The 14,283-nt window shown below is 46.8% G+C and overlaps 1 protein-coding gene across 1 annotated transcript in view; it reads right to left on the bottom strand.

The window, feature by feature from the left end:
- Window positions 1-1,082: 1,082 nt before the first annotated feature.
- Window positions 1,083-14,283, bottom strand: part of CPB2 (carboxypeptidase B2) — a 298,149-nt gene continuing 284,948 nt past the window's right edge. The window contains exon 11 of the mRNA XM_069640447.1: window positions 1,083-1,363. Within this exon, the coding sequence (XP_069496548.1) occupies window positions 1,179-1,363 (185 nt within the window). The 3' untranslated portion in view covers window positions 1,083-1,178. The remainder of the gene's footprint in view (window positions 1,364-14,283) is intronic.

Below are 14,283 nucleotides of genomic sequence, written 5' to 3'. Positions count from 1 at the left end.
CACACAGGAACTGGGTACTTCTGTTCTTCACTCATCAACACCACAGGTTTCGCATCTGCCTCACCCACTGTCCCACTAATGGCACCCTCCTTTTTCTTACAGACGCATACACAGTGAGGTCACCAAAACTGGCAGAAGGGCACTACATAAGACCAATTACATTATAATCAGTTTCGCATATGCTATTAAAAAAGCGTTGGCCGCTCACTTTCTTAACAGATGCACTTATACATTTGGCACACTACTAGCCCAGGGTAGGCACACCCAGAGGTCTCTGGGTACACTTTCACCATTTCATGAACGTGTGACCACTTGTTTTAATTGCACTCTTCTTTGCTTCATCCTGCATCACAGAGCCCTCAATTCTGAAAACCCCCGAGTCCATCGAAGTGGTCCTGGGATGATGTTGTTTGGTGTGCTTAGTTGAGTGCACCAATAAGCTTTGAGACCGGTGCATTACTTGGTGAGGCGGTGCATTAGTCGTCAGTGGCAGATGTGTGGCCGTTGTGATTGTAGGTGAGCAGTAGTTGTACGAACCAAAGAATAATATGACTCAGATACACCTTCCTCAATGCCCAAATCTTGCTCCTTCTAGTCTTTTCATTATCTCTCGTCAAAGATGCAATCCAGAGAAAAGGTTAGGACTCCATGATCTACCTCTGTCTGTGTCTGGAGGAGAATTTGAACTTCAGCAGAGATTCTTTGAATCGATTTAAGTTAAATTAGCTGAAATGCAGGCTTGAGATACTAAAAATGAGAAAGGTTTGATGTGGAAGGCTGTTTTTTAGATGGGAGAGTTAGGATATTATTATGACCGGATTTTAATTTTGGATTATAATGGATTCGGATGTTTTTGATGATAGGAAACACAGATGCATTGTAAATATGACTAAGCTGAAACTTCGTATGTGTGTTACATGTTTATAGTTGCATATGTGAAACGTTTAGAAACACAATAAACAACTAAAAAAAGTAAGTTAATGTGAAGAGGATAGTGAATTGAATGGTGATACTTGCTAAGCTCCCACCTCCATTTTACTCGTTATCATGCCTAGTCAATCCACACATACACAGGGACTCAATTTGTAGTCATTGTTGGCAACTTTATTATGTGTTGGTTACCACATCTGTAATCGCGCATTTTAGCGCCCTGGATTCCTCCTGAAATGTGCTGTGCCTTACAGCTGTTTGGCGATATGAGAAGCAATTATTTTGACGCCAGTGAGCCCTTCACTGCAGGTTGGTTTAATGAGCTGTGGAGGAAGCAAGAATCCATAGGTGCCCTTGTCCCGAAGTTCTATAGTGAAGGAGTACTTGATACCAAAGTCATACGCCCAGTCGTCCGAACCTCCCGGGGCAAGATCTGGAGCAGGGAGAAAAGGGCAAAGGTCACCTGAGCAGTTATGACACATCTGTCAGTAATATTTTCTTTAAAAAAACATCATGGAAAGGCATGCAGCGAGGAGAGACCATTCACCCAGATTGAATTCCTGCAAGGCGTAAGAAAAATGATCAAATGCACTTCTAAATAGCACAATATAAACTTTAGAAGGACACAAAAACGACAGCAAAGCAATACACAGTTGGTATATACAATTCCAGTAAAGTATCACTTTAAAAAAGGGCATGCGATCCAATAAAAGTGAAATGCTCCTCAAGAGAGAAACTATAACAAGCATTGGCAAAGCCAACAAATTTGGCTTCTGTATAGGTATTGGGCATTTGCCAGGCACTTCTATTAGATGGCCAGGTAATCGCACCATTTTGAACCTGTTACCATCATATGTAAAAGTCTGAAGGGGTTCCTGCTATGCGAATTACCTGCTTTTGCTGGCACCCACCATAGAACAGCTCCAGCAAAACACAAACCTCCTGGAGGAGGGAGGAAACTATGGACTTTCAGCAAAATCAAAAAGCAGCGAACAGAAAATCAGGTGAAAATATAGAATGCCCTCTGTGTGCTTTCAATATCCCTATAAAATGCCAACAGCCTCTGGCCTCTTCGTTTCCCCTCTCCCACATTATGGAGGTGAGTGGTAGTAACCTACACCTCCAGTTAAGTAGCTGGGCGACACACCTCCACAGGGACTGGCTGGGAGGCGGGGTCTCTCCACTGCTGAATGCACAGAAAAGCACCTTCGACTTCTCCTGACAGATTAAGGCAAGAGGGGCAGGGGGAGCAGGGAAACAACAGATAAGAGGGAGGGGGCGAACTAGTAGATATGCAAGTGGGGCAGGCGAACTAGTAGGGCGAGTGCGTGGTCTAGTGCACAGAGGGAGGGGTTTGGAGACAGTGTTGGATGTTAGGCAGGAGGCGGGGAGTAGGGCTAGTAGACAGTGGCGAAGGCGTTTGCTGAAAGAAAAGGGGGCTAGGTACAGCTTTTCCCTTAGGCAGGACAGATTACAGGAATACCCAGTGTCAGACTATAAACCCTTCCTATGTCAGAAACTACCCGTCCCTGTACCAGCACTTAAGGATCCCTGCGACGGCCAGCAGGCCCATGCCATGTGAGCACGGTCTATGCCAGGGGGCGGCAGTCATACTGATTGTGTCTGATCCCCGCTCAGGTATGCCCTGCATGGGATCTCAACACCGACCCCCTCAGTGGGTGAGATCTGAGCAATGTTATCATGCTGTGGGTGAAATCCTAGCCCTGCGTCGCAGTTCCAGGTCCAAGTGAGATCTCAGCACTTCCTCCAGCTGTGGGTAATATTCCAGCACTGTCAACCTGCTGACTGTGGGTGAAATCTCAGCCCTGCGTCCCACCTCCAAGTGTGATCTCTGCACAGCCCTGTGCTTTGGGTGTGATCTCAGCACAGCCCCTTGCCATGGCTGGGGCTCCAGTGCTGCCATTCTTGGTCCCAGGCTCCATTCACCCCGGAACAATGTGCTTTTGGGTAAGCAGAACAATGGGGTGTTATGTGCCCTTCTCTTGGGGCTCAGAGTGGCAGCAGGGCCTGCTGCCCAGGGAAGAATGATTTCCAACAGAAATGTTGAATTTCACCCACGCACAATATATACTGCGAAGTAATTCATTGTGCCTCATTACAAGTCCAGCGGTAACCCTGCCGGTGCAATATTTACTGATGCCTCGCTTGCCGGTAACACCGGGGGATTACAACCCAGCGTTCTGGGAAGTCAGGCACCGGTAAAGTGTAAATCCCCATTCCCATTTGAGTCCTATGGAAATGGGGACCATGGAAGCACCGGCACTGTTAATAACGGTACCAGTGCTTCCGTGTAACTCTGCGGGTGGGTGCCATTCTGCCAACCATGTCTGACCCTGGCATGCGGGATGGTACCCGCCCGCTGAGTCGTACAGTGCCGCTCCGGTAACAACGGTGCCGGTAGCCTTACCGGCACCGTTGTTACCGGACCGGCACAGCCAGAAGGAGGCCCATTGACTTTTTTTGCTGATCACATGACAGAATGCAACCAGGGTCACAAAAACTGAGGGATGTGTCCCCCGACAGAGTGGAGTAAGGTGTGGTAGGGGGTACATACCCCACGCAACCCAATGGGGCTCTGGTGGTGGCACTCACTGGGAGCAGACCACGGAAAAGAAGAGGTGTGTCTCCAGGAAGAAGGGGACAGCTAGGCTTCCTGAATCGGCATGCCTCTGAACTCGCAATCTCTACTGATGAAGTGCAGCAATCTGCAGCCGGGTGTAGAACAAGCAGCGAGGCATTGAGGGGGATCCAAACTCCCTAAACCCGCCTGGAGGCATTCGCTCATGTGCAGCATTGTGAAGTGGGGTGACTGCTCCTCACCGAGGCCCCAGGAACTGGTAGCAAAGGAAGGAACATCCCCTGGTTATGGTGTCCCAGCGCCTCCCTTGAGGAAGAGAGATCATCAGACCTGGCGGCCTGGCTGGTGATGGGGTGCGGTGAGCTCTGAGACTCCCACTGTGCACCCGGATGAGGAGTGTTGCATAGAGGGCCTCTCCGGCGAAGGACCCCACGTGGTGAGTGGACTGCCTGGGGTGTTTGATTCCCTTGCGAGGATCGAAGTGAGGAGGAGGTCTGAACCGCAGACCAAAAACAGAGTGGGAGCCCCCATTCACATTTGTTTGTGGGGGAGGCATTGAAGCTGAATAAGAAATGGCTAACTTGCCCAAAAAAATCATATACTGCAGAACCAATCGCATCCTACTGACATCACTAACATACAGCATATGATATATGATATGATTGGCTATTTATAACGTGCTTAATACCCAGAGATTTCTAAGCGCGGACCCGGGGATCGAACCTGTGTTGCTCCAAGTCGTCTTGCTTCCAAGGCGAGCACGTTGCCCCCTGAGTCAAATCAGGTACTACTTACAGCAGAAAACACTAGACACCCACACCCACAATCAAGTACATGGACATTTTGAGAGGCATTGTTTTACAAAACATAACTATAAGAGTAACTTTTCTATTTTTAGTACAAAATACATTAAAATATGTAACATGTAACATAACTTAAAAGCTGCAGTAAATATTTTGTAAAGCATCAATCAAGTCAAATAACTTTTTTAATTAACATTAACACATGGCAGCCGCCATTTTGGAAGTAAAAATGGCTGACAAATTCAGCACACAATACAAATGCAGGTAAATAGTGCAAAAGGGGTGTGGTTTAAGGTGGAGATGGGTGGGAATGGGAGGAAAATCATATAGATTTGATTTAGAGATGGGCAGTAAATGGGTGGGACACATAGCCAAACAACGCAAATCCATCCTCATATGTCATCTGCATCGAAAGGCACTAGAGACCCTCATGCAAAGCTTATATTTGAAGCTCTTATGTTAAAGCTCTTCTTTTAATGACAATAGTTTCGGCTCAAAGGTAGCACTTTTAGCGCCACCTAATAGCCAAAACTAAAAATGTAATTGTGTTTTATCAAATGTAATTTTCTTTCTTCAAGTTGAATGTGATGTCTTTAGGTATTGGCTTGTAGGTGCTACTTTAGTTTCAGCAACACCCTGTTGAGCAAGGTTTTACAACCATCAGCCCTCCGGATATGTTGAACTACAACTCCCAAAAGCCCTAGCCAGCACAGTTAATCATGGGAGTCATAGGCCAACACATCCAGATAGCTACAGGTTGCAGACTCCTGCTGTAAAGCATACACTACTGGTATGGCAAGTGGTAGTGATGTATCATTATTATCCCTCTTGTGATTTGCTGGGAGGTGAACATTGCTTGTGCGACTTTGTTGCAATTGGTTGCCTTCGCTGGAAATCTATTGGAAAGTGTCAACGATGCCTGAGGCTTGACAGACCAGTGTTTGATTTACTCTTCTTTGTAGTTCTGGCTTTTAGGTGGTGCGTTCGCACCACCTATTAGCTTAAACCGTTACATTGGAGTACAGAGAGGCGAATGATGCAATGTGAGGACGGACACACAGCCTATGTTCCCATCCATTGACTGCCCATAGCAATGTTAATCCCTCTGGATACTCCAAGGTGCTACCTGTCTTCCCTTCCCAAAACACACACCCCTGGGATCTCTTTTAGCAAACTCTATCAAAAAGTAATATCAACCTTTGTGCTCTATTGAGCTTGACCGCATTCTTGCTAAGTAGTCTGCTGAGATGTAGTGGATTAATTGCCGTGGCAAATGTGCTACTATTGTAAAAAAAAGTCTTAATCACATGTGCATTCTGCCACTTGATGAATAAGCAATATGTGTGCCCTAACATCTGTTGCTTGCACTCAGGGCTGTTAAAAACAAGCATTGACAACGCAAACAGGTTTGGCTTGTGTATTGGTATTAGATAGGCTTTTGCCAGGCCCTGATATCGCATGCCAGGTACTCTCACATCTTTTCAGCTGATGCCATTTTAGGGCCAGGTAGTACCATTATGACAGTGCATGGCAAATTCCTGTCCCATGCCTACACAAAATCCAAAATCGTTATGTTTGCCAATGGTTGTTTTGCTTTACCTATGTATGCCTGATTTGAGTTACATACATTAATGATTGTTATTACCTATTATATTGAGAACTTGATAGCTTTCTTTAGTCATGGCATGGAGTTTATTGGCTTTTTTTGTTTAGCTGAATGTTATCTGAGTAATCCCTTCCTGATTCAGCATTGAAAGGTTAAGTATAACATTATCTGTTAATGTTACCAATGAACTTGCTGCGAAGGGACATTTTTATTCATGTTGGGAGAATTGTATTAGAAATCTTTTTAATATTGAACAGAAATTATAAAGTGCACCTTGCATATATTATGTTATAAAGCATTTATACAGCATCACACTACGTTGGACTCACGGTGCCCTCGCGAGGGTACCCAGACAGTAAGTAGCATGTGGAGAAAAATTAAGGAGAGCAAAAGGAAGGGAGATGGAAAGGCAGGAATGACACAAGTTGGCAAAGATACAATGGTTTTGAGGTAAAGGGGAATATGATTCTATAAGAAGCAATGTCTATGTAATGGTAGGCAAAAGAGGAAAAAGAAGACCTTTGCTGCCCCCTCACGGCCCGAAATCTCCTGATTGCAATGTTACTGCAGTACGTGCTGTAGCGCTCTACAGGTCTAATCATTTGAATGTACTAAATGCGCCCATTGACTTCTCTTACAGCCCAGAATCATGGGTCAGCAATTCTCTCACACGAGGCGCTGCAAAGCACGGTTACAATACCTCCTCCTGCCTCCTTCGACGTCACTCTTCCACCGCCATCTCCTTTTTTGCCTACACTAGAATGGACTGGCACCCCTGCACAGTGTGCAGTCCCACCGGTGCACAACAGCTGCCAAGCTAGCTCCCCACCCCAGATCCTGCCACCTCATTCCCAAGGTCACACCTGGGATCTTTGCTCACCGAAGCAAGCTGTGGCATACCCTATGCCATCTCACCTCCACCAGCACTTATTCCATCCCTGATGCAATGCTCACTACCATGGACTGTGTTAGTACCCAATACCAATGCCATCCTGGGTGCCACACCACCCAGTAAAGAGAAAAAAAGAACCTAGTCTGGATCCCTCCCGTCCCATGCACACTATCTAATATCCACCAAAAGGGTGGTAATAAGAAGAAGTTAAGTAATAGAAAACACTCCAGGTATTCTATTGTTAATAGAGATATAACTTCTACACCGAATTTGTAAAAGCACACAGTCAAATTTTTAATTGTATATAACATTCAAGTAGCGAGATGGGCAAAACACATATTTGTTATGAACAAAATTATCGGCTTTACGCGTTTCGAGAAATCAACCTCTTCATCAGAAGCCTGAGATGCATTTGCTGGTAGTTGAGAAGGTTTACACACGTAATAGAAGGAAAAATAATAAAAAATAAAAACAAAGGAGAGAAAAGAGAAAGCAGTACTTTTGATTAGATCATCAACCAAGGTAATTGTGAAAAACCAAGCTTTTACTATAGTGTAAATAACCAATGAAAAAGTTCAGATACGCCAATGAATCTAATCCGGGTGATTTGGTTCAATCTCAGTACACTTTCATTTGGTCAATAACTATGATAATTGTGAAACATAGGCTGCTTAAAATAATGTGCATTTCCTGCGTGAATATTCAAGATAACAAACGACTCCAAAAGAGGGATAATTTAGTTCAATCTGTGATCTAAACCCATTAAATGTGAATTTACTTTGTGGAACGACTCAAAGGGATGTATTATCCATGCGGGGAAGCTGTTCAGATTTATATCTACATGCACATAGCAGCTGAACATGCGTCTAGGTGACTCGATCAGAGTCCACAATTCATGAGGAAAAGCACACTCACCCGTGTGAAAATGTGAGCCAACCAAGGTGGTCAATGTTCGAAAAGAGGCATAGAAAGTCCCAAAGTGCGAGGTATCTATACCTAGACAAAACACACAAATGCCACAATGGGAACAGATTAATACTGAAAATGGCCGTGCATTTCAGAGAATATATGGAAAAGAACATATGTTACGAGAATACGCAGCCCACAGCATAAATAAGTGCCGTATGACGAGCTTCTAGCTCATTCAGTAAATGGTAGCTAAGCCAACCACGTAATGGAGGGCGATACTCATGTGTATCCTCATTCACATAGCCTAATTGAGAAACACATATGCGAAGTATTAGGGATGCGATATGCTAAATATAATCGAGATGCTGCTACCTAACCTACAATAGACAATATGTATCCAGTAGTAAATATACCTTTTGTATCCCGATGTAAAGGCACACTCAAATCATGAGCATGGATGTGCTCAATATTAAATGCACTTGCATGAAGGAGCCTGGTTGTCAGGCGCGTGGGATGCTTTCAGTGGAGAAAGTCGGCATTTGGCCAAGAAAACCGTGCAATCAGGGTTCCGTCTACCTAGAAGAGGACATATGGCTCAGTTCAGCGTACATTATCTAGACACATATATTAGAAGAACAGTAGCCGCACAATGCGGTCGTGAGTTTAAACAGGAATCTCGTATTAATGTACCTCATGGCAACAGTTTAGGTAGTGAATCAAGACGCTAAAGGAGCTGCTCACGCGTCCATGGTCACAGTAACCATAGAAGCCGTAAAGCAGCGTACTTCTATGCTGAATGGGTGAGTATCTAACAACATTAATGATGGACTAAGCTCAAGGAATCGGCAAATCGTGGCGGCCATCTTGGGAATGTAGGATGACTAACAGTAACTATGCTCCAATATACAGGAAGTATTGAGAATACTTTGAAAACAACCGATGTTGGGCACAGAATATATAAGATGCATGGTAAGTGTCATGTGCATATATATACACATTTTAAAATAGTATCTAAGCAGGATACGCAATTCACAGAATGAAAGCATAAATGAAAGATAAATTATGAGTAAACATAAAGGTGGTATACACTGTTAATGTTAATGTTAAAGGTCATTTGTACCGCGCACTATCACCACCGGAGTGGTCCCCTGGCGCTCTGGCGGCTCTGAAAGAGGGAGGGAGGGGTGGGTTAGTGGGTGGAGGCTGGAAAAGTGCAAGATTGCAGTGATGTGCTGTTGGCAGCCTCAGCCCGGTGGTTCCGTCGGCTGGGCCTGGGGTGTATGCGGCCGGTAGTCATCGTGTGCTGATGTGCGAGTCTATGTGTGTTTTTGTTTTGTTGTTGCAGTGTAGTGAAGTTCGTGCGGTTTGCTGTGCTGGAGGTTTGTGGTTGTGTTTGGTTTGGAGTTTGAGAGGTGTATGCAGAGAAGGAAGTTGTTACTCATCACTGGAGTAAAATCGCATTTCACAGAGTTTTAAATTAAATCATTTCCATAATTTCTCCCATTTTCCTGCTGATTCTGAACATAAATGCTAAACAATGGACCTGTTAAACCACATATTAAGTTACAGCGATGTATCTCCTACCTATATCCATTATTTCATTTGCAAAGCAAAACCACACAGGACATTTTTCGAAATCTGATCAATATTGACATATGTATAGATTTATAGGTACATACCTCAGCATGATCATATTCAAAATGTTAACAGTATTCCCATTTAGGAACAAGATCAAAAGTAAAATCAGGGTAAAAGTCCTTATATTGGTTCAAGGGAGGTGTAGCCTCCCTTGAAATTTAGATAAAACAACTCAAAGAAAACTCATCATTAAGTCCTCTAGGTTGTAAGGTGTCAAGTTGATCAATTCAGAATTTTTCTCTACGTGAGAGCGATAGTCTCTGAAAAAGTAAGCGCAGGCGCACGCTTGCGATTCATGGAAGGCCCTGCGTGTGTTTTTCCCGGGATGTGCGCTAAATTCACACGTGGCGCACATGTCACTGCGACATCCCGAACGCGACACACACAGCGAAAGCGCACGTGTAGCGCACACACCAAAAAGGGGGTGGAACACGGGGCGGAACACGCAGAATGGGGACAACGCGTGAAAATGAGGGCATAACTGGGGAAGTACTGCTAAAAAATACACGGAACGCCCACACGCTCGCGAACAAGACGTATTCATGGAATCGAATCGGGGAAACCTGCGCACGCCAAAAGACACGCACAGGCCTAAACACGTTTGCCACACGAATGCAGGCGGAAGCGTCCCCGCGCAGTATAAAAGTGCACGCAAACAACAAACACGTATATACAGCTACGGTGAATGTCCCATTTCTCGCAGCACTGATAATGGGACACCGCAGGAGGAGAATAGCCAGGCGCCACATTTTTTTGCCCAGGACGAGCCTTTTTGGGATGCCTGATTACCAGGTCTATGGCAGGTATTAGGTTCCACCTCATATCATCCTAGACCTGGTGTAAAATCGCATTTCACAGAGTTTTAAATGGAATCATTTCCATAATTTCTCCCATTTTCCTGCTGATTCTGAACATAAATGCTAAACAATGGGCCTGTTAAACCACATATTAAGTTACAGCGATGTATCTCCTACCTATATCCATTCTTTCATTTGCAAAGCGAAACCACACAGGACATTTTTTGAAATCTGATCAATATTGACATATGTATAGCATTATAGGTACATACCTCAGCATGATCATATTCAAAATGTTAACAGTATTCCCATTTAGGAACAAGATCAAAAGTAAAATCAGGGTAAAAGTCCTTATATTGGTTCAAGGGAGGTGTAGCCTCCCTTGAAATTTAGATAAAACAACTCAAAGAAAACTCATCATTAAGTCCTCTAGGTTGTAAGGTGTCAAGTTGATCAATTCAGAATTTTTCTCTACGTGAGAGCGACAGTCTCTGAAAAAGCAAGCACACGCGCACGCTTGCGATTCATGGAAGGCCCTGCGTGTGTTTTTCCCGGGATGTGCGCTAAATTCACGCGTGGCGCACATGTCACTGCGACATCCCGAACGCGACACACACAGCGAAAGCGCACGTGTAGCGCACACACCAAAAAGGGGGTGGAACACGGGGCGGAACATGCAGAATGGGGAACAATGCGTGAAAATGAGGGCATAACTGGGGAAGTACTGCTAAAAAATAAACGGAACGCCCACACGCTCACGAACATCACGTATTCATGGAATCGAATCGGGGAAACCTGCGCACGCCAAAAGACACGCACAGGCCTAAACACGTTCGCCACATGAATGCAGGCGGAAGCGTCCCCGCGCAGTATAAAAGTGCACGCAAACAACAAACACGTATATACAGCTACGGTGAATGTCCCATTTCTCGCAGCACTGATAATGGGACACCGGAGGAGGAGGAGAATAGCCAGGCACCACATTTTTTTGCACAGGACCAGCCTTTTTGGGATGCCTGATTACCAGGTCTATGGCAGGTATTAGGTTCCACCTCATATCATCCTAGACCTGGTCCAGGAGTGGGAGGATGACCTCACATCCCCACCTTGTGCTCCCAAGCACTGAGCCCCTTGGAAAGGGTGCTCAATGTACTGCATTTCTTGGCCATTCGGTCATTTCAGCAGACCACTGCCATAGTGGGGGGGGGGGGTCTCACAGCCCACGCAGTCACGCTGCCTACACTAGGTGTTGGAAATCATGACTGCGTGACCCTCAGTCCGCAGGCACATATACATGCCCAGAACACCCTCAGAAAGGCAGGCCATGGTCCAGGACTTTTACAGGGTGGCACAATTACCCAAAGTGCTCGGTGCCCTAGATTGCACCCATGTGGCCCTACTTCCACCTAGGGCCACAGAGAATATCCACCGCAACCGCAGGCACTGGCCTTCCATCAATGTGCAGGTTGTATGCGATGCACAGGGGATCATCACTTATGTCTATGCTAACTATCCTCTGTCCACCCATGACAGTTTAATATACAGAATGTCCGCCCTGAGCCGGGACCTGGAAGCTGTGAAGCATGGCGACACATGGCTCATTGGTGAGTACAAATGCCTGTGCACATGCATGCATGTCACACACAGACAAATATACAAACCAAACTAATGACAACCATTATCACCTCCCCAGGGGACAGTGCCTACCCTCTGAGCACCCACATGATGATGCCAATACAGAACCACCCCACCCCAGGTAAGATACAACACAGCCCATATTGCAACCTGGCCCATAGTGGAGCGCACATTTGGAGTGCTCAAGACACGCTTCTGCTCCCTTGACTGCTCTGGCAGCAACTCTATCCAGTAGGGTGCAGGATCATTGTGGCAGCATGTGTCCTGCACAATGTTGCAACACGGCGGGGCATACCGGTGGACATGGTGCCCCCACATCCCCAACCACACGCACAAGCGCAGCGCTTAGGGAAGGGAAAGTGCAAATGGAGGCCGCCCAACTGAGGCGCCCCTCACTGTTTGTGGCCTCCCAACCATGGCACAGATGTACTAGTACCAATGGGAAGTGCACACAACAATTGTCCTGGGCAACTTGGGTGAGGGGGGCAAGGTACGTGATGCAAACGGCACCTCTGTGCTCCTGCAAGGCTGCCTGTGGCCCCTTAGGAAAAATGATGGGTCACGCAACGCTCAGGCATCCCAAAAAAGCAAGAAAAAGAGATACACGACCCCCTGTAGCCCAAGCGCGTGTAAAAAAACACATGCAGTATGCTGTGGGAGCCAGGAACACAAAAAATGCGTACGTGATCAACACGGGGGCTAGTATGACCGAAAAAAAGGGGTACACGACAAACAGGGACACCCGCAGTAGGAAAACTAGCGTGTGCGACTCACCGTCTGCCTTGCGTGTAGAAGAAGAACGCGTAGGCAACACCCCTGCCAAAAGAAGAAGTATGCACTGTAGCCGCTGTGAAGTAATCGCGTGTGAACCCCAACGTCTGGAAAACACACACACTGCTCTCCACAAAAAGCACGTACAGAGCGATGGAAACACATGTGGGACCTTTAACCCGTGCTGAGGGAAACGTCTGTGCGCGTCACGTCACATACCCGCTTACGCGCTAAGGGCCTTTCCTCGAATTACACGCTGACGTGCTTTTTTTCACGTGCAAAATCACTCCGTATCAAGCTGGCCACGCGACAACACACGTAAGACCACGTTCCTGCCCAGAAGACCATTTTCCTGACCCCCAGAGCCTCGAGCCAATTCCCACCAGCCATCTGCTGCTGCCTGCCTGCTGGCCACGTGCCCTGCTATTTGGTGCCTGCACGTCAGCCATCTGCAGGGGTCCAGTTGCTGTGACCACCCCTGCTGGAACATAAGACTCCCGACTGCAGTTCCATCGCTCCACAGCCCAGCACCAGGACCCAGTTGCCCACGCACACCTGCCTCGGGGGTTGCCATGTTGGGGGAAACACCATCAGAGACCACTGGCAACCCCAGCCAGAGAGGCAGAGCGCTGCCAGCTTCACAGCAGGAGAGGTTGGCATCCTGGTGGAGCAAGTCCTGGTGCATTATGATGCCCTCTTCGGAAGAACACGCGCCGACAAGGATGGACATCGTGGTTGCCATCAACACGGAGGGGGGTGGCAACCCACGACCTACCACACGTTCATAAGCGCTGGGAGGAATTCAGGTCCAGGACCCTCCGGAAGGCCCGGCACCTCTTGGACGCAGCGGATGCAGAGGGGTGCCGGGTCCGCCATACCAACGACCACGTGAGGGTCCTGGAACGCATACGCCCAGCGCTTCACCTCCAGATCCTTGAGAGGCAGACCCATCTGGAGTCGAGCGGTAAGTGTCCATGCGTATTGTTTGGACGCAGTGCAAATTGAGGTGTGCCAGGAGTCTGCAGCTTGGACATATGTCTGGAAAGGCCCATGTATGGATGTGTATGTGCAGGGACATGAGCCTGCCACATGTGAGTCCAGTCATGTGGGATGCACATCAATGGTGTATGTGTTCCAAAGCATGATGCACACGTGCATGTGGAGACGCACACATGTTAGCATTTCTGTGTATGTACTATGCCATGGTTGGGGTGTGACACATGGATGCTGGTTCCACCTTCATGCACGTGCACAGTGTACATGTGCGTGTGTGTGTGTTTGACATGTGTGCGACTGTGATACGCCATGGATGCATGTGACACATACATGTAGGAAGCTGATTGGCAGATGCGACATAGTTGCCGATGACTGCACTGTGACAGGTGGTGGAGATGTACAGATGCATGTCTGTCTGGTGGCGTGTGTGCATGTGTTCAGCACTCCCCATGTTGCTTGTGACGTCAGGCTAACCTTCGGATGTTCATGTTGTTATGTGTGTATGGATGCTGCTGCCTGGTGCAACATTCCTGTTAATTTGCGCATGTGTGTGGGTTCAAATGATATGTGTGTTGGGGAGTGGGATGCCATCTGTAAAATTTGACACTACCACTCATGTACAACTGTCATGTGTGTATCAGACCATTGTACAGTGCCCTGATATAACTGTTTTCTGTCTCTCCCTGTCTGCAGTGTCAACTGATGAA

This window comes from Ambystoma mexicanum, chromosome 7q, assembly GCF_040938575.1.
Source record: "Ambystoma mexicanum isolate Mex_15411 chromosome 7q, UKY_AmexF1_1, whole genome shotgun sequence".
Lineage (NCBI taxonomy): Eukaryota > Metazoa > Chordata > Amphibia > Caudata > Ambystomatidae > Ambystoma > Ambystoma mexicanum.
Note: the sequence above shows the minus strand (reverse complement) of the source record. Positions and strands in the feature narration are given on the sequence as shown.